This window comes from Papio anubis, chromosome 3, assembly GCF_008728515.1.
Source record: "Papio anubis isolate 15944 chromosome 3, Panubis1.0, whole genome shotgun sequence".
NCBI lineage: Eukaryota > Metazoa > Chordata > Mammalia > Primates > Cercopithecidae > Papio > Papio anubis.
The window spans coordinates 162,174,656-162,194,878 of NC_044978.1; the positions used below are offsets into that span (position 1 = coordinate 162,174,656).

The 20,223-nt window shown below is 40.7% G+C and overlaps 1 protein-coding gene across 1 annotated transcript in view; it reads left to right on the plus strand.

Moving 5' to 3' along the window:
• Positions 1 to 1,454: 1,454 nt before the first annotated feature.
• Positions 1,455 to 20,223, plus strand: part of DHX15 (DEAH-box helicase 15) — a 57,449-nt gene continuing 38,680 nt past the window's right edge. Inside the window, exons 1-3 of the mRNA XM_021938333.2 lie at positions 1,455 to 1,686; positions 9,368 to 9,803; positions 15,263 to 15,456. Of these exons, the coding sequence (XP_021794025.1) occupies positions 1,616 to 1,686; positions 9,368 to 9,803; positions 15,263 to 15,456 (701 nt within the window). The 5' untranslated portion in view covers positions 1,455 to 1,615. The remainder of the gene's footprint in view (positions 1,687 to 9,367; positions 9,804 to 15,262; positions 15,457 to 20,223) is intronic.

Here is a 20,223-nt window from a genome sequence, read left to right on the forward strand (position 1 = left end):
AGCCGGGCGGGGTGGCGGGAGCTTGTAATCCCAGCTACAAGGGAGGCTGAGGCAGGAGAATGGCTTAAACCTCGGGGGCGGAGGTTGCAGTGAGCTGAGATCGTGCCACTGTCCCTCAGCCTGGACGACAGAGTAAGACTCTGTCTCAAAACAAACACACAAACCCCTCATCAGTTGCAATATTTAAGTTGTGTTTAATCCTAGCAATTGCAGTCCTGAGACTTTGATAAGAACCAGAGTATGATCTTCCACGGCAGCCAAACCAAGTCATTCCATGAACAACAGAGATCACCCTGCTGCAGATAGTCCACAGATCTTTTCTTGTGCATTTCTTCTGGGAACAAATGCAACTGAGGAAGCAGAGATATTCTAGGGGGAGAGATCTACAAAATTCCTTAGAGTCATCTTGCCCCACCTCCTTGTTACGGCTTTAGGTACAGCCCTTATGGCCGTGAGATTTAACCTTCTGCAGCCTTTGCGTCCACGTCTACAAAATAACAACTACCTTGCAGGGTGTTATTTAACATTGTGAAAGTGCATTAATAGGCACAGAAAGAAAAACAAAAAACAAACATAAAAGCAAATTGTGCCCTCACTGCGAATTCTCTGTATTCTAGCTAAAAACATCTATAGCTTGAGTGCATGGGTGTACGTGCTGGGGAAGAAAAGGGCAAACTAGATCATGACAAGCCTTAACATTTTCTCACTTTAGTTTCCTCACTGCAATTGATTTTTTTTTTCCCCAAGTCGGAGTCTTGTTCTGTCGCCTAGGCTGGAGTGCACTGGCGTGATCTCATCGCAATCTCTGCCTCCCAGGTTCAAGCGATTCTCCTGCCTCAGCCTACCGAGTAGCTCGGATTACAGGCGTGCGCCACCACGCCCGGTTCATTTTTGTATTTTTAGTAGAGACGGGGTTTCACTATGTTGGCCAGGCTGGTCTCGAACTCCTGACCTCGTGATCCGCCTGCCTCGATCTCCCAAAGTGTTGGGATTACAGGCGTGAACCACCGCGCGCGGTCCCTCACTGCAACTGAGAGTAGCGGGGTGGCCTCAAGTTCCAGATCTGGAGTTACTAAATAGCTGGGTTCCAATTCCGGCTCTGCCACTTATTAGTTGTACGATCTTCGTTTCTCAGCCTCTCTGGGTCTGAGATTCCCTTAAAGCCGGGGTAATAGAGATGAATAGGATTCCCTAACTAGGACTAGACTTCCTCAATTTCTCGACTCAGAGGTGCAAGGATAGACTGAAATGGAAAGTGAAGGCCTTCAGGCTTTTCCTAACAGCCGCTCCTAGGAGGGGAAAGCTACGGGAAGAGGGAGGAGACCCAAGAAAGGTCGGACCAATGAGGCAGCGGGCGGGACAGGAGTTCCCGCCTTTGGGCGGCGTGCGCGCGCACCTCGCTCACACGCACACTCGCACGCTGCGGAAGCGCGCGCGGGCGCGCAGGCCCAGCCCTCGTCGCCGCCGCCATTTTAGCTCCTGGTTCCGGCCGCACCGTGTGGGCTGTAGTAGCGGGAGGGGTGGGGGTCCTCCAGAGTTAAGTGGCTGTCCTCCACTGTGCCCATACAGCAGCTAGCTTTCTTCCTTAATAACCGCCCGTTCGAAGAGTGCGAGGATGTCCAAGCGGCACCGGTTGGACCTAGGGGAGGATTACCCCTCTGGCAAGAAGCGTGCGGGGACCGATGGGTAAGCCAGGCCGGGGGCGCGAGGCAGCAGCTCGGGCTTTGTTGGGGTCCTGGCAGGGAGTGGGCTGGTACTGGCCTGGCCGAGCGGGTCCTGGAGCCCGAGCCTTTGTTTCCTTCTGGGCTGGGTTCACCAGCGGCGGGTCGGAGAAGTGCGGCGCCCGTTCGGCCCGGCAAGGGCGCGGGGAGTTGCGTGCGGCGGGGCCGGTGCCCAACCCAGTCCGGAGGGTGGAGAGGCCTGCAGTGGCCATGAAGGCGCCTCCTCCCCCAGGCCGAACCGAGCAGGAGTCACTTTCGAGGGCGTGGGGCGGGAGTGAACCGCGGACCTCGTGGCCTCGGTTCCCGAGGAAGGCCTGGATCCGGGGGAGAGAGTGGGGGAGGGCGCGGCGGGAGTATTCGCTTCCAAGGGCACCAGGCACTTCCCAGGCAGAGGGGCCATGGGGAGGGCCTGAGTGGGGGCGCGGCCAGGCACTCCAGACGGGAAAGGCGGAGGGCGGAAAGTGAGAGCAGCGCGTGGATCGTAATGTAGGCTGGGGTGGGGGTGGCGGGAGTTGAGAGAAGCCAGCAAATGGGGAGTTCTCTGGGGAAGTGGGAGTAGAGGACTTGCCGGGAGAAAGGAAAGGGTGGAGTAAAATACCTGGTGGGTTGGAAGGCTGGTGTTTTGGGGCGACTGAGTTTATAGTTTGGCGGGAGAGAGCGTGCCTCGGTCCATTCAAACACTTCAAAGTAGATACTAGCAAACTTCCGCCCTCTGCCTACGCTCCCGCCATCTCCTCTATTTCCTGCTTTGGTTAAAACTAGTTACCGAACATCATCCCATGGGGAGGGATTAGAAGGCATTCTTTTTTTTTTTTTCATCCTTTATTTTCTGTGCATGCCCCACTTTTCTTCATAAGTAGCTTTTGAAATACAGGGATCATGTTCAAAACGTGTTTTTAGTATTTATGGCGAAACACCGCGCATGTGGAGGTTGAGAGTTGAAATACTTACAAACTCATGGTGTTCCAGATTCCTTTCCTTAAAGATACAGAGGAATTTAACAGTTAACTTAAGCAGTTTTATGAAAATCTGTTTCTTTCCCGTGTGTGTTTTCATTGCTGAAGTACAAAGACCTATTTGGATAATTCAGGCAAAACCCACAAAAGCCCGAATATCCAAATACTTTGCATAATTTTATCATTTTATTGTGTACTTGTGATACGGAATCACTCTGTCAAGTCCCCTTGTCTAGCTTTTTTGAAATTTTCAGCTGAAGTTCTTCATTGAAATTGATTTCTAGGGATATGTTTAGTGTCATTGTAGAGTATAAGCCAGGATAGGATGTACTTTCTGAGACCTTCCCATATGTTGAATTATTCAATACAAAGCAAAAGCATGTCACAGTTTTGTGAGTTGTTTAGTTGGCGATATTAGGCATTGCAAAAAGACAATGACACTGTAAGACAGACTCTCTTTAGGCTATCACTGTCCCCCACCATTACCCCCCACAAAACGTTAAATGCCTCTGAGCTGTATGTCACAGACTCTCAGAGCTGGGAGCAACTTAAAAAAGACTATACAGCTCCACTCAAGGAATGAGAAATGGAGAACAGTTAAGGTGGCTTGGGCAAGTTTACAGCAGGATCTGGAACCCTGCCTTTATCATTTTCACTCAGCAGCACACAGTTCAGTACTGTAGTTAAGACTCATTACAGCCTATTTTAATGACATTTATAATGGGTTGGTAAAGTAGGGAACACTTAGTTCTTGATTTCTCTGAAGCAAAAATAAATTGCTGTCATCTGGAACTGATGTCTCTAACAGGAGGTCAGATTGGAACAAAATATTCTGGGAGGGAATGAATGAATTCATTTGTATTTGTGCATATGTGCACCATTTAAAATGCTTCCCTTGGGATTAGTGGTCCCACCATATGTATGTGCAATTGTTTACTATCTCTTGCAAAAACAGATACCCTTAGTAAACATGTCGACTTTCGGGGTCTAACGGTAGCTTTATGATTCCCTTGTATATTATTTAGAATTTGCCTGTGGATAAAGGAGAGTTCATCTTTGGAATAATGCTCAAGTTATAAGAAATTGTAGAGGGAAGTTTTAATGCTAATTTCTATGTCATTTGAGTGCCATTTATCATAGAACTGGCTTTATTTAACAGTGGACTTACAGTGTTTATCAGCATCAGGATTTTTTTTCATACTCCATAATTTTAAGTCACTTGTTGACTGCCATGCAATCGTGCAGATTTTTTTTTTTACCCTGATAGTCAGCAAGTGGTTTTATCTGAGAGCATAAGCTTGTCAGTCTTACAAACTCCACTGCCAGATAGGATGTCTTCAATACTGAGAAGAGAAGGTAATTCAGTGGGAGATTTCACTTACATTAATGTTCCCAACTATATAAGTCTTTATTTTATTCTTGACATATTTTAACTTTGAAATCAGGTGAAGTTATTATAGGTTTCTGTTGCGTATTCTGGCCTCATTTCTTCTTTTTGTCAACCCACAGAGTCTTCACTATACAGTTATTACCAAGAGACAACTTACTGCTGAAGTATGGAAAAAAGTTTTCCATGTTAGGGACGTTTTTCATTTTGATGTTGGTTTTTGATATTACCACCTGATAAGACTTTTTCCTGTTACTTATGGGAAAGTAATGCTAATATGTTAATACTGTGATAACATTTGTAGAGCACACTCATTTTCACTACAATCCTGTATGGTAGATGAGGTTAAATGAACTTACCACGGGAACATAGGAAATGTTTATACTCAAAGGTTTAAAAAAGGCATTCCCTAAAATATTCATCTCCGTCTTTGGAGAACATGTTTTAGTGAACATTATTTAAGATCTCTGCGTATTGACTTAAAAATATGAGCTATAAAATTTGATATCAGTGGGATCAACACGTGTCATTTTGTACTTTGATTTTTTTTCCCACTCAGAAATGTCATTAACTGTAGGTATATATTATGCTTTTAAATTGGCTGCCATAGGCCGGGCATGGTGGCTCACGCCTGTAATCCCAGCACTTTGGGAAGCCAGGGCAGGTGGATCACGAGTTCAGGAGATCAAGACCATTCTGGCTAACACGGTGAAACCCTGACTCTACTAAAAATACAAAAAATTAGCCGGGTGTGGTGGTGGATGCTTGTAGTCCCAGCTACTTGGGAGGCTGAGGCGGGAGAATGGCGTGAACCCGTGAGGCGGAGCTTGCAGTGAGCCAAGATTGCGCCACTGTCTTCCAGCCTGGACAACAGAGCGAGACTCCGTCTCAAAAAAAAATAAAACATAAAAAAAATTGGCTGCCATAGTACTCTAGTTGTAAAGGTATGACATCACTTACTTAACCAATATTCTATTCATTGATGTTTAGGAAGTTTTCCACTTGTTGCTATTTTATAAATGAGAAGTATGATGAACATCCTTATACATACATATTTGCACACATCCTTGAGAAGTTTCTGGAAATAAGATTGACAGATAAAAAGCAATGCTTATTGCCAGGTGCGGTGGCTAAGCGCCTGTAATCCCAGCACTTTGGGAGGCCTAGGTGAATGGATCACCTGAGGTCAGGATTTCAAGACCAGCCCGGCCAGCATGGTAAAACGTATTTTTGTCTCTACTAAAAATAGAAAAATTAACTGGGCGTGGTGGCGCACCCCTGTAATCCTAGCTACTTTGGAGGGTGAGGCAGGAGAATTGCTTGAACCTGGGAGGGAGAGGTTGCAGTGAGTCAAGATTGTGCCACTGCACTCCAGCCTGGGTAACAGAGTGAGATTCTTTTTTTAAAAAAAAAAAAAAAAAAAAAGCAATGTTTATTTAAACATGATAAACATGATATTTATTTAAAATATCATGATTTTGATGACCAGTTTACATCTTCGTTAGCAGTACTTCAGTGCCTGTTGTTATTCCATGTAGAATTTTTGTTCTTTCATTTTTTAGATATAGGGTCTTCCTCTGTTTCCCAGGCTGGAGTGCTCTGGTGTGATCATGACTCGCTGCAGTCTCAAACTCCTGGGCTCAAGTGATCTTCCCACCTCAGCCTCCCAGGTAGCTGGGACTACAGCTATGCCACCACACCTGGCTAATTTTAAAGTTTTTTGTAGAGATGGGGTCTCAATATATTGCACAGGCTGGTCTCAAACTTTTGGCCTCCAGTGATCCTCTCACTTTGGCCTCCCAAAGCACTGGGATTACATGCGTGAATCACCAGGTCTTGCCTTCCATGTGGGATTATAACATGATATTAGAACTTTAAAAAGATCTTTAATAATAGCCAATATTGGCTGGGCATGGTGGCTCACGCCTGTAATCCCAGCACTTTGGGAGGCCGAGGCAGTCAGATCATGAGGTCAAGAGATTGAAACCATCCTGGCCAACATGGTGAAACCCCGCCTCTACTAAAAATACAAAAATGAGTGGGGTGTGGTGGCACGTACCTGTAGTTCCAGCTACTCCAGAGACAGGCAGGAGCATCGCTTGAAACAGGGAGGCAGAGGTTGCAGTGAGCTGAGATTGCACCACTGCACTCCAGCCTGGTAACAGAGCAAGATTCTATCTCAAAATAATAATAATAACAACCACCACCACCACCAATGTTGGGCATTTGCAGTGTGCCAGACAACACTTTAAGCACATCACATACATTAACTCATTTAATCCTTTTGATACTCTACAAGACATATTAATAGCCACATCTTATAGATGAGGGAAGAAATAACTGTGATCCTATAGTTGCCTTAAGTCTTGAGCCAGGATTGAACTGAGACACAGTATAGAACAGTATGTTAAACAACTGTGTCATATCACCTCTCTCCCTGCTAGTGTTGTGGCTGTGTCTGAAACACTGACTTGATACCAGTTTTTAAAAACCCTTATACCTCAACTAGTAAACTTTTAAGAACAAAACTCCTTTATCATAAAAAATATCTGTTTAAAAAAACATTGCACAATAGTTGATAAATATTTATGAAGTGGAGGGTTTGATTTCCACCCTTTACTGACTTTTCATTTGTATCCTACCTCTCTCGTTGAAGGTAGGTAGTTTGAGCCATAAGCAACATTTCTAGGTGGCTGAATTTGCCTCCTGCATCCTCCCTGTTTTCTTACTTTAATCTGAGACTAAAAGTATCTGAAAATGCTTATCATTTTGCAGGTCAGTAAATTGAGGTGGTGTCTTACAACTGTGATTCCAGCATTCCTTTTAATACCACAGCTGTCCCCACTGCTTGATCAGCAGCTAACCTTTTTATCTTTAGAATGTATTTTGTACATCCTATGTTTTGGTAATGAAGCTTCTGATGAAGTGGGCCCCTGAAAAAATCTTTGTTAGTATAGGTATTACTTTAACAAACTAAGGCAATATGTAATACATGATTTACTTTGTCACTGCTCTTCCCCCAAATTTTGTAACTCTTGAAAGGTTAGGTCCATGTCTTAATTGCCTAGTACTATGCTAGAAGTATAGAAATCATTAAATTTCTATACTTTAGTGATTAATATAGAAATCATTAAATTTCTAGGCTGGGCATGGTAGCTCACATCTGTAATCCCAGCACTTTGGGAGGCTGAAGCAAAAGATTGCTTGATCCCAGGAGTTCAGAACCATCCTGGGCAACATCTCTACAAAAATAAAAAATTAGCCAGGCATGGTGGTGCATGCCTGTCTGTAGTCCCAGTTGCTCGGGAGGCTCGGGTAAGAGGACCACTTGAACCCGGAAGTTTGAGATTGCGGAGAGCCATGATCCAGTGAGCCACTGCACTCCAACCTGGGTGATGAGCGAGATCTTATCTCAAAAAAAGAAAATTGTTTCAATTATTTTTTGTGATCTCCTCCTTCCCCCATGATTGAGTGAATACTAGAAACATGAATCCTTTTTGTATAGACCAGATGTGCTTTAAGAGTTCTTTTCTAGCTGTATGTTCCATGATCTTTAAGATGTCTAGTATTTGAACCATATGTGAGTACAGTGCTTCTCACTTTGCTGGGTACATTTCTGTGTACTCTTATTGTAAACTGCACCTCATTGGCATTTTGGAGCAATGTAAACACTTATTTAATTAACAGTCACCTTAGGCCAGAAACAGGAGAAGCAAAGATGGTTGATGGCATATTTCGGAAGGTAGGCCCAGACTCTCAAGTATTGAATTGTGAGACTTCATTTTATGTTTTTTAAGTTATCCGTTGACTTTTCTTTCCCATTGATTTTCTTTCTGTTTATGCCAGGTGACATGAGAGGCTTCATACAGTTCTGGCTTGTATGCTCTGTGAGTTTTGTAGGTGAACATTGGGATAGAAGAGGGGAAAATCACTTTTCATGTTTACATATGCATATATCTGGCTTTTCTTCTCTTTGAGTAAATTTGTACATGGCACACAACTGTACTTGGAGCACATGGAATTTGTACTTTTGTGTGTTGTGGGTAAGGAACAATGATATGTTTAGGGGCTTGTGTCATAGCTCCATCATGCCTGATTATTTCAAGTCTGGGTTTAAGCATCTTGAGGCAAGTTTCTCTGCTGGAGTAGTTGGTCTGTAGTAAACTGGACTAGTAGAATGAATAAGCATAGATTATTTTATTTCCACCACCAGTCTCCCAGAGGCTGCTTTCAGCCACAACGCATATGAGCAACATGCAGCCCTTCTGTTTGTGAAGTTCTTAGCATAGATACTTTTAAAATGACTTATTAAGGTCAATCTCTAATAACTGGAAGTAGATACCAGAATTGACTACTTAAAATTGACCCAAGTTTAATAGAGTGGCTACCTGCATAATTTTAACATGTTAAACAACTTAATAGTGTTCATTGAAGCTTATTTTTAATTTGACTATGTTTCATTTTATGGTAGACCAAGGTACATAGATTTATAGAGTGCTTTCAGTTTTTTACTATTGCTGTTAAGGTTAACATGCAAGAGTAAACAAGGAAGAAGGAATGAAAGTGTTTTAATTTCAGTTTTTCTTACAAAACAGTATACATTTACTGAACAAAATTGGGAAAGTGCTGGAAAGTATAACTAAAAAAACAAATTCTGCAGTCCTGTAATTCATATTTGTATTAGTTGAGATATTGATATGTATAACATTGTACTATGCTCTTTTCACTTTGCATTACAACCAAACATTGTCCTATGGCAAAGAAAGGAATATTAAAACAATTTATTAAATGTGGATTATAAAAGTATTGAGCAAAACCCACCACTGTTGACTGTAGTAATGTGAGGTAGAGTTGTCTTTATGTCCAGTAACAGTGTTTGTGCTAACTTCTGAATATACTTTTAGTGCAAAAAATACCTCTTCACAAATTGAAGGAGAATTTGAGAAAGATTGAGATGCCATCTTCTTTTGCTCAATTTGGACCTATCCTTTCTTCATCCTACTCTCAGTATCTGATTTCTGTTGTCTAAGTAGGAGGGGTTTTACTTGCAGCAGACTGAGTTCTTGTAACCTTACGTTGAAAGTTAAGGAAGGTGAGGCATCAGCAAGGAAGGGAAAGATGTTTGTGGTGGAGAATGAGAAGCCCTTAATTGTAGGGTATTTTTTATTATTTCTGATAGTTACATAATCCATTGGATTTTTTACTCACTTGAATGTTGGACATTTACTCTCTTTGTGATTATAACACTAACATGAACATTCTGCTTAAAATTCAGAATCTGAATTCTAAATTTTTGTTTTTAGGAAGGATCGAGATCGAGACCGGGATCGTGAAGATCGGTCTAAAGATCGAGACCGAGAACGCGATAGAGGAGATAGAGAGCGGGAGAGGGAGAAAGAAAAGGAGAAGGAGTTGCGAGCTTCAACGAATGCTATGCTTATCAGTGCTGGATTACCACCTTTAAAAGCTTCCCATTCAGCTCATTCAACCCACTCAGCGCATTCAACGCATTCGACACATTCTGCTCATTCAGCGCACGCCGGACATGCAGGTCACACGTCACTTCCACAGTGCATTAATCCGTTCACCAACTTACCCCATACTCCTCGATACTATGATATTCTAAAGAAACGGCTTCAGCTCCCTGTTTGGGAATACAAGGATAGGTTTACAGATATTCTGGTTAGACATCAGTCCTTTGTACTGGTTGGTGAGACTGGGTCTGGTAAAACAACACAGGTGAGTTACTGTATACCATGGTACATACTTCATTTATGTTTAAGTTTAGCAAATGTTGCATATTTGATTCTGGTGGTCATTTCCCTTGTCTGTCCTATGGAACATCTTGAAGAATAGCTGCTTTGATGTTTAATTGGCACTCTGAATTTCAGAGTGGAAATCCTATGGAGAGTACCTCTCTCCCCTGAGTCTAGGGGAAAATAGTGGTGCTTGCTTTTCAAATTTTGTTACCTTAAGTATGGCAGAGTGATGCTCTCCCACCCATTTTGACTCTAGGACAGTACAGATTTAGGGACACACAGTTTATTTTCTGGTGCTTGGGTGGAGAAATCAACCACTGGGGTAGATTTTTGTCGTTTGTATTTAATATAGTATCTTGAGCCATGCAAATATCTATTTTTCGAAAAAATGAAGTGCTAAAAGGATATAAAGTCTATACTCGTGACTTTTGTCCATCTAGTCATCCCCCCCATAGAACTAAACACTGTTACTAGTGTCTTATTTGTAATGTATCTAGGATATTTTTTAAACACGGATGGGCTATTATTAACTAGACCCCTGTTGATAGACATTTAGGCTGTTTCCCATGGTGGTTTTGCATGGGCAAGTGTTTCTGTAGGAATCAGAAATTGCTGGGTCAGAAGATCATTTGTAATTGTGGTACAGAAAGCTGGATAGCCTTCCAGAGGGAGTGTATTAATTTACCTTTCCATGAGCATGTATGAGAACATATGTGGGAAACTATTAAAACGTATCATTGAACTTGAAGTTTTACAAATCCAATAGATGAAAAATTGCATTCTAGTGTACTTTTTAATTTGCATTTTCTTGCTGTGGGTGAGAAGTAACTCTTTATACATTTAAGCCTGAACCATTAATTAAAAATTTCTTTCGGTTTCAAAAGTAGTGGTCCCTGATCATTGTAGAAAATTTGAAAAAATCAAAAAAGTATTAAAGCTAATTTAATAATTACCTGCCTTACCATGCAGAGATTGAACATACTGCATACACAATTTATCTTTTTCTAAAGTTACATGTGCATAGACATTTTGTAGCAACAAAAATAGGAAGCTTTTATTACAGACTGAGCCTTTGTACCATTTTTCTTTTCTTTTCTTTTCTTTTCTTTTCTTTTCTTTTCTTTTCTTTTCTTTTCTTTTTCTTTTTCTTTTTCTTTTTCTTTTTCTTTTTCTTTTCTTTTCTTTTGTTGTTGAGACAGAGTCTCTTTCACCCATGCTGGAGTGCAGTGGTATGAATGCAGCCTCAACCTCCTGGGCTGAAGGGATCCTCCTGCCTCAGCTTCCCAAGTAGCTGAGATCACAGGCATATGCCACCAGTGCCTGGCTAAGTTTTAAATAAAATTTTTGTAGAGTTGAGGTTTTGAACTCCTGAGCTCAAGCAATCCTCCTGCCTTAGCCTTCCCAATTTTTCTTTTTTAATGAAAGAAAACTTAGAATTGATGTTAGGGTGTTCAAAAATCACCTTACGGAAATGTAAAGAATTTTCAAATTACATGGAAGACTGTAACTCTGAACTTACTATTTAATTGACATTTGGGTAAAGCCAGACACTGTATACTTTACATGTATTAGCTTATTTACATTTTTCTATAATCCTGCAGGGAAGATATTCATCACCACTTTACAGATGAGCAAAATGAGGTTTAGGTTTATGAGAAACTTAGGTTTAGCGAATTGTCCTGGGTTGGGTTGTGGATTTTGGTGAGCTCAACGTTTAAAACTTTGTACCTTTGTCTTTATATCTAAAGTTATATTTCATACTGCTATTCTGTGGTCTGATATAGGTAGCCTCATTTCAGAGATGAGTTTATTAATGGTTAGTGTAGAAGGAGGTCAGGTCAACTCAAGATGAGGTTTGTGATTATTTGGATTAATATTTGACTTTTAGAGGGGTAAAGATACTTGAATACTTAGGATTGCAGCACATCAGGGGGATTTGAAGGGAAACCAAACAGTTTAAGGAGTGAATTTCTATTCATATGTTTCCTAGCATACTCTTATTAAACTTTGACTCAAACCATTAAAACCAGTCTTTTTTTTAGTGATTTGTTCTTGTCAGAAAAATTCTCTAAACAAAATCTAAAGTAATGACTTTAACTTTTTTTTTTTATTATTTTGAGACAAAGTGTCGCTCTGTTACCCAAGCTAAAGTGCAGTGATGTAATCTTGGCTTCCTGCAACCTCTTCCTCCTGGGTTCAAGTGATTCTCCTGCCTCAGCCTCCTGAGTAGCTGGGACTACAAGTGTGCGCCACCATGCCTGGCTAATTGTTTTTGTATTTTTAATAGAAACAGCGTTTCACCATGTTGGCCAGGCTGTTCTCTAAATCCTGACCTCAAGTGATTGGCCTGTCTCGGCCTCCCATGTGCTGGGATTACAGGCCTGAGCCACTGCACCGGACCATGACTTTAACTTTTGACAGACCTACAGTAAAGACGTTTCACATTGCTGCTTAGTAGACACATAACTGCACATGAGTAAGGAATTGAAGCTAGGTCAGCCAAAGGGACAGTGTGAGCAAGGACACATGTTGAGCTAAGGGAATGCAGATATACTCTGGCCAGAATACAGAGGGTTTGGGAAGGTGGAGGTGGGGCAGGTGAGACTACAGCTGTCAGTTGAGCCTTAATATATCTTATATAGATTGGAAGCCATCAGAGCTCTTGAACTGAAGAGGAATGATGAGGATTTTTTTTAAAAAAAATGTCCTGTCTAGTGAACATACTGATGATAGACCATGTAAGAGGTCATAACAAAAGTTTTTATTCTGCGTAGGGCCATGGGAATAGAAAATAAAGAATGGATTGGAGTCAGGATATTAGGAATTAACAAGTATTTTGGAGGAAGGTGAGAAATGGTTTTGCTTTTGAACGTGTGAATTTGAGATACTAACTAAGTGGAAATGACCATTAGCTCTAAGATGGAAGCTAGAGTTAGGATTGGCATTGATGAATTACAGGTAATACTAGAAGTTAGAACATATAAAACTTCACAGGATATTGTGTAAAACAAGAAGACTAGAACACCGAGGATCAGTTTGTAAGATGACCTCAAGTGGAGGAAGAGAAGAAGCTGAAAAGGAGGAATGGCTTTAAAATAACTTAGTCCTGGCTGGGTGTGGTGGCCCATGCCTGTAATCCTGGCAGTTTGGAAGGCTGAGGCGGGCAGTTTGGATCACCTGAGGTCAGGGATTTGAGACCAGCCTGGCCAATATGGTGAGACCTTGTCTCTACTAAAAATACAAAAATTAGCTGGGCGTGGTGGCGCACACCTGTAATCCCAGCTATTTGGGAGGCTGAGGCAGGAGAATCACTTGAACCCTGGAGGTGGAGGTTGCAGTAAGCCCAGATTGCGCCCCTGCATTCCAGCCTGGGCAACAGAGTGAGACTCCATCTTAAAAAAAAGAGAACTGATCCCTGGCTTGAATACACCAGTAACCTACATATTTCAGGACCTCCTTCTCTTCTTAATGCTATGTTCCTTAGAAATGTGAACAGATGCATTAACTGACTGGTTCTCCAGCTATTGCCTGGGAGTTCTTAAAAGTCCTTGAAATGATTTCAGGGGTCCTAGAATTTGTAAAAATATAAGGAAATGCACTCTTCTAGCTCAGTTTTTTTTGTTTGCAAAGTAGTCATTTTTATAGAAAGTGTTATTTTGTATTAAAACAGAATGAGGTTTTATTGTTAGCAATTAATAAATATTTTAGCAATTTTTCGGTTTTAATTTCTTAACACAGTAAATTTATTAGTAGTTTGGCATCCTTGGTCATTTTCAGAGTGAGTGTACAGGGGTCCTGAGAGCTGCTAGTTAACTTGTTGGTCTTGTTTTTCAAGTGGAGATAAGCTGTTGATTTTAGCGGAGTGAATTAAAAAATCTGAAAATTCTTGGCCAGGCATGGTGGCTCATGCCTATAATCCCAGCACTTTGGAAGGCCGAGGCGGGTGCATCATCTGAGGTCAGGAGTTCGAGACCAGCCTGCCCAATATAGTGAAACCCCATCTCTACTTAAAATACAAAAAATTAGCCAGGCGTGGTGGCATGTGCCTGTAGTCGCAGCTACTTGGGAGGCTGAGACAGGAGAATCGCTTGAACCTGGGAGGCGGTGGTTGCAGTGAGCCAAGATTGTGCCACAGCACTCCAGCCTGGGCAACAAGAGTAAGACTGCATCTCAAAAAACAAAAAAACAAAAGATCTGAACATTCTTGCCTTGAGAATTTTGAATTAATTTTAAATATCTTTAGTTCACCAGTGAGTGGTTTTTGAATTTTCACTTTCTAGATCTTTGAAAGTACATTTTGCCCTTGTGAAAGGGTTGCCGAATTGAGGATATATGTAGGTCTGTGGATTTACAGAACCCGATAGATACCACTTCTTTAGTTATTTTTGTTCATTTAAAGTGTTTTAAAGATATATGTGATGTTTTTAGAGAATCAGCATAATTAACCCTCCCTTTCAGATACTTGTCAGTGACAGGTTACCCCCAAATTGCAGAAGCAACCTAACTAAAACGTAATAATAGTGCAGCTACCAATATTCTTCATCAGTTTTACTGTACTGATACTGTGCAGAAAACTCCATGTTTCCTGTAGCATTAGAGTCTGATAGGCTTCTGGAAGCTTTGATGTAAAACAATTATGCTCTTCCAGCAGTGGATTTCCATTTAATGTGGTGAGCACTTACATTTTCCCCATGATTCTTTTCCAGTTAAGTGACTTGTAAAACTGGGGAATCCATTAGCTTATGTTGATAATGGAACTGGGGGGAAATGTACTGCCATCAAGGCACCCAACTTAACTTGTGCTTGGGGGTCCCCCGCCCCTTTGGCCACCCTTAACGAAGTGGTACTGCTCTAGGTCCTGTTAAATTTGAGACTGGCAGTTCTTAAAATTGACTTTAAGATGGTACCTAAGGTGCTGCCATTGTGCATACTGCTCCTGAGGGGAAAAGGATCGGATTACCAAAGAGTGGGGTGCTAAGAGTTAGGTTCTGCTGGCTTATCAACCAAATTTGAATTGAATTAAATACAAGTACAACTTCAGAGTTACAAGGGGATATGATTTCTACTTGATTTTGCAACTCAAATTATATAAGAATTTAAAAGTTACACTTTCTTAGAAACGTTATAAAGTAGAATTTGTAGTAAGTTGGAGTTTTTAAAATTGCATAGGGAAATACTTCATGATGGGATAGTTCACCCTGTTGAGTGCATCTCTGACTGTGTATACCCAGCTCAGGGGTATGTGTCATATCAGTATTATACATGACTGTTCCTTGGTTTAGAGAGCTTGTGTTGTTACAAGTTTTGAGTCACAAATCTTTGTCATTTGCCTAATTGAATTTGTTTTTAAATCATTGGAATGAGATAAAGTGTTTTATGTTACATATGCTTGATATGCAGGCAGAATAGAATTAATTTAAATGTGAAATTATTTGATAGATTCCGCAGTGGTGTGTGGAGTACATGCGATCATTACCAGGACCCAAGAGAGGAGTTGCCTGTACCCAACCCAGGAGAGTGGCTGCAATGAGTGTGGCTCAGAGAGTTGCTGATGAAATGGATGTGATGTTGGGCCAGGAAGTTGGTTACTCCATTCGATTTGAAGACTGCAGTAGTGCGAAAACCATTCTTAAGTAAGTACTATATCTTTAAAGATACTTTTGTTTCTCTGCTTGCCATTTTCTGCCATTAGGTAGAAGACTTTGCTAGTGCAGGCTTATGTCATCCAAATTTAGAATTGTCCAAAGTAGGCCTTCTTAGACTTACCACATGACCTTATTTTAATTATAGATTATTGGTAATATATAGCTATTTGGTAGAAATTGAAGTTCAAAGGTCACATTTTAGTTACTTGGTTCTGCATTTTAGGTGAAATGTTACTGATACTGTAAAATGTGTGATTTTAGTAGACACAATGGCGTATGACTTAATTGTGAAAGAAAAGGAAAGTGGCGTGTCTTAGTAAAAGATAACTACTTTTAGAAAGAAGAATGTATAGGATGGGATATGATTTATTTAGGGGAGAGGGGACTTTTAATGTTAATTATGCAGTTATTACCATGCATCTGTTATAAGCTAAAGAGGAGTCTTTTGTTCTGTAATACACTCTTAGAGCTGCCTCTAGGACCTCGTTCCTCTGTAGCTGTGGTGCAGATGATTGACTACCATATTGAGCTTTCTAATGTTTTAACTCTGCCAACTTTTTATTGCCTTACACTTGCATTCTGCATAAGTTGAGATATATACTACCTGATAATGATTCTTTCTCAAGTCTTATTTCCCTCTGGTTGCTTCTGCTTATTCTGTATTTATGTGACATTTAAGCCCTTTTAAACGTGACTTGTTTGAGTGGGGCTCAGTGGCATATGCCTGTTTATTCCTAGCCACTTGGTAGGCTGAAGTAGGAGGATTGCTTGAGGCCAAGAGTTCAAGGCTACATTGCACTCCGATCATGCCTGTGATAGCTACTGCATTTGAACCTGAGCAACATAGCAAGACCACATTTCTTTAAAAAGAAAAAAATAAAAAATCATATCTATGTAATCTTCTCCCTGAGGTTTTTAAAAACCATTTTGGAGCATTGTGTAGGCAGTGATATGAGTCTTTGTTGTCAGGGCGATATATAGTGTTAATGGAATAAATGAAACAACAGTCTCTTTTTTTTTTTTTTTTTTTTTTGAGATGGAGTCTCAGTCTGTTGCCCAGGCTGGAGTGCAGTGGCGCCATCTTGGCTCACTGCAATCTCCGCCTCCCAGGTTCAAGCAATTCTCCTGCCTCAGCCTCTTGGGTAGCTGGGACGTAGGCGTGTGCCACCACACCTGGCTAACTTTTTGTATTTTTATTAGGGATGGGGTTTCACTATGTTGGCCAGGCTGGTCTCGAACTCCTGACCTCGTGATCCGCCCGCCTCAGCCTCCCACAGTGCTGGGATTACAGGCGTGAGCCACCACACCCGGCCGCAGAAATTGAATGGAATAATAAACTGCATGTGTTTATCACCGATTTTTAACTATTTCAATCTTAATTCATATCCCCAAACCCTTTGCCTGTCCCATGTTATTTTGAAGTAATCCTAAATACCAAATAATTATATATATAAATATTTCAGTGTGTATCTCTGAGATAGTTTCTTAAAACAGAGCTATCATAACTTAAAGCAATTTATTTGATCAAAATATCCAGTCTTCATTCAATAGTTGTGTCAGTTTTTTCTAATTCTTTGGTTTATCTAATTTTATTAGAACTTTTTATTCAATGTAATATTTAATAGCAGTTGAACTTTAAAATACTTAAATAAGCTTATCCTTATGTTTGACTTAAACCTTAATCTTCACTGAATAAATTATCGTAGTTTGGTGATACCATGTTATTGATCACTGGTAATTATAGTATAATTAACAATTACATAAGCAAAATCATAGTTCATTATGTTATGTTACTTTAAAACGCAGATAATGTCAAGGACTTGAGGATAATAAGGGGGAGATTTTACTCATCTTTAGGAGGAATATCATTATTCTGACTTGATTCATATTGCATTGAATTTTTCTTGGTAAGCCACAGTTGAGTTGAGAACAGAAATTGGAAATTGGGATGCAAGAAAGTTATGCAATATTGGTGCTGTGTGTATGTGTAGTAGGAAGTGGATGGAGGATAGGCTTTCAAAAGTACTTCTGAAAGATTTTGGTTCACTTCATAGGGAATGACAAGTAACAGATTTTATAGTTCAAATGAAGTATTTTTGGCATTGTAATTTTTTTTATGGAGCAGTTTCTAGAGGTTATAACTACTTTTAAAAGCTTTCTTAAGACAGGGTAAGCTTATTGGGGTTTTTTTTAGGAGCTCACCTGGTGTTGCCTTTAAGTAATGTAAGTAAAGGAGTGTATTGTTACAGTAAGTTAGCTTAAAATTTAAAAATTTCAAATGTAACTCTTTGCTGTTTAATAGGAAGAATTTAACTAATGGGAATGTTTCATTAAATGTAGTTCTTTTCATGTATAGATATAAAATGCTTATATATCCATTGTGTAGCCAAGGCGAACTTTAATTTTCACTCTAGGATGGTAAAGAGGCTAACTCAGGCAGATTCCGCTTGAGGAGCACAGAATTTAACCATAGTTTGAGAGCATTTTAGCTAAATAATACATCTTTAAATTGTCCCCATATAGATTAAGGGTCCATAAGATAGTTTTTTAGTGTTTGGGATACCTGTTCATCAATTTTAGGGTGTAGATCTGATTCTGTGCTCTTTTCAGAAGATTGGATCTAGTATAACTTAGTGCACACTCTGTTAGTCTAGCCTTAAGTGGCTACCCCGTCCCAGTGGACAAGTAAGTTTACAAAACTGCCACTCCTAAATGGTTTTTGTATTTCCTTTTTTATGTGTTTGCTTGTCCCCATCCTTTTCTTCTGAAACATTCTTTTTGCAAAATACTTTCCTGTTGTCTTGGAGTGGAAATTATGAAGAAAAAACCCAATGAGATACCTAAAGAGTTGACCAATCAGGGAACAATATATTGCCGTATTTGTGACTAGTCAGTGTAAAATAACCTGATTCATTTTGATATAAGGAAGGAGAGGTTGTTGGCTTCTGGTGTAGCCCTTTTGCAGTGGATTTTAAGAAGCATTTTTCTGTGGTTGTAACTTTTTTTTTTTTTTTTTTTTGAGAGGGAGTCTTGCTCTGTCGCCCAGGCTGGAGTGCAGTGGCCCGATCTCAGCTTGCTGCAACCTCCGCCTCCCGGGTTCAAGCAATTCTCCTGCCTCAGCCTCCAAGTAGCTGAGATTACAGGTGCCTGCCACCACGCCCAACTAATTTTTGTATTTTTAGTAGAGATGGGATTTCACCATATTGGCCAGGCTGGTCTCAAACTCGTGACCTTGTGATTGCCCGCCTCTGCCTCCCCAAGTGCGGGGATTACAGGCACCGAACCACATGCAACCTGGTTGTAACATACTTTAATTCAGGAAATCACCTTCTGTTTTTTGAAGGAGCTGGTAATTTTTTAGGGAAGAAAACAATAATCTTGTATGTGTAGAAAAACATAATGATTGAAGTTGTTAATTTGGTAGGTAATTTTACTGTTATTTTAGGTGATACGCTACCTTTTATTTTTTCCTACGCTATAAAATTAGAGATTTTTATGTTGAAGGAATCTAATAATTTATACATGTAATGATTCGTCAGTCAGCTAATAATTAAGTACCTTTTATGTGTTGGGCAGTTCTAGGTATAATAATGAAAAGTGCATCTAGTCCCTGTCCTTGTTAAAGCAAATAAAAATGTAATAAAAAGTTTGACATTGTAATTAACCTTCTGAAGCAGAATATGGGTGTTTATATGAAAGAATGATTTGAGAATAAGTTTAGGTGGGAAGACGTTGGATTTATTTATTTATTTTTGAGACAGAGTCTCATCTCATCTGTCACCTAGTCTGGAGTGCAGTGGTGCCATCTCGGCTCACTGCAATCTCCGCCTGCCAGATTCAAGCGATTCTCGTGCCTCACCCTTCCGAGTAGCTGGGATTACAGGCGCGTGCCACCATGCCTGGCTACTTTTTGTATTTTTAATAGAGATGGGGTTTCACCATGTTGGCCAGGCTGGTCTCAAACTCCTGACCTCAAGTGATCCACCCACCTCAGCCTCCCAAAGTGCTGGGATTACAGGCGTGAGCCACTGCTCCCAGCCAAGAAGTTGGAATTTAAGTCAAGGGTTGAATTTAAAGTGATGGTTAGCCACAACAGGGGTTGTGGGATAGGGAATTACAGGGCATTGCCATAGCAGATTCTTTGGTGCCCCTGGAAACAGCTGACTGAAGCACTAACTGTATAAAGACTATTTATGCAGATTCCAGAGTTTCCAACAAGACAGCTTTGTTTAAAAATACCTTGAGGCCAGGAGCAGTGGCTCACACCTGTTGTCCCAACACTTTGGGAGGCTGAGGCAGGAGGATCACTTGAGTCCAGGATGGGTAACATAGTGAGACCCTGGCTCTACAAAAAGATTTATATGTAAATAAATTAGTCAGGTGTGGTGGTATGTACCTGTAGTCCCAGCTACTTGGGTAAGGTAAGTGGATCACTTGGACCCAAGAGTTTGAGACTGAGGTGAGCTAGGATTGTGTCACTGCACTCCAGCCTGAGTGACAGAGCAAGACTCCATCTCTCTTTAAGAAAAAAAAAAAAAAGGTGGCTTGTGAAGAGAACCAAAAGGAAATAGATCCTAGAGCATAGCTTCTAGGGTCAGTGTCTGAGTTGTCCTAGCTCTGCCCACTTATTAGCTCTGACATTAACTGTATGTTAAGTAGCCCTCATGTGCTTATTTCTTTTTCAGAAGATGGAACTGATACTAACTACCTGATACAGTTGTTCTGAGATCAGATATAGTAGTCCGCGTACAACTC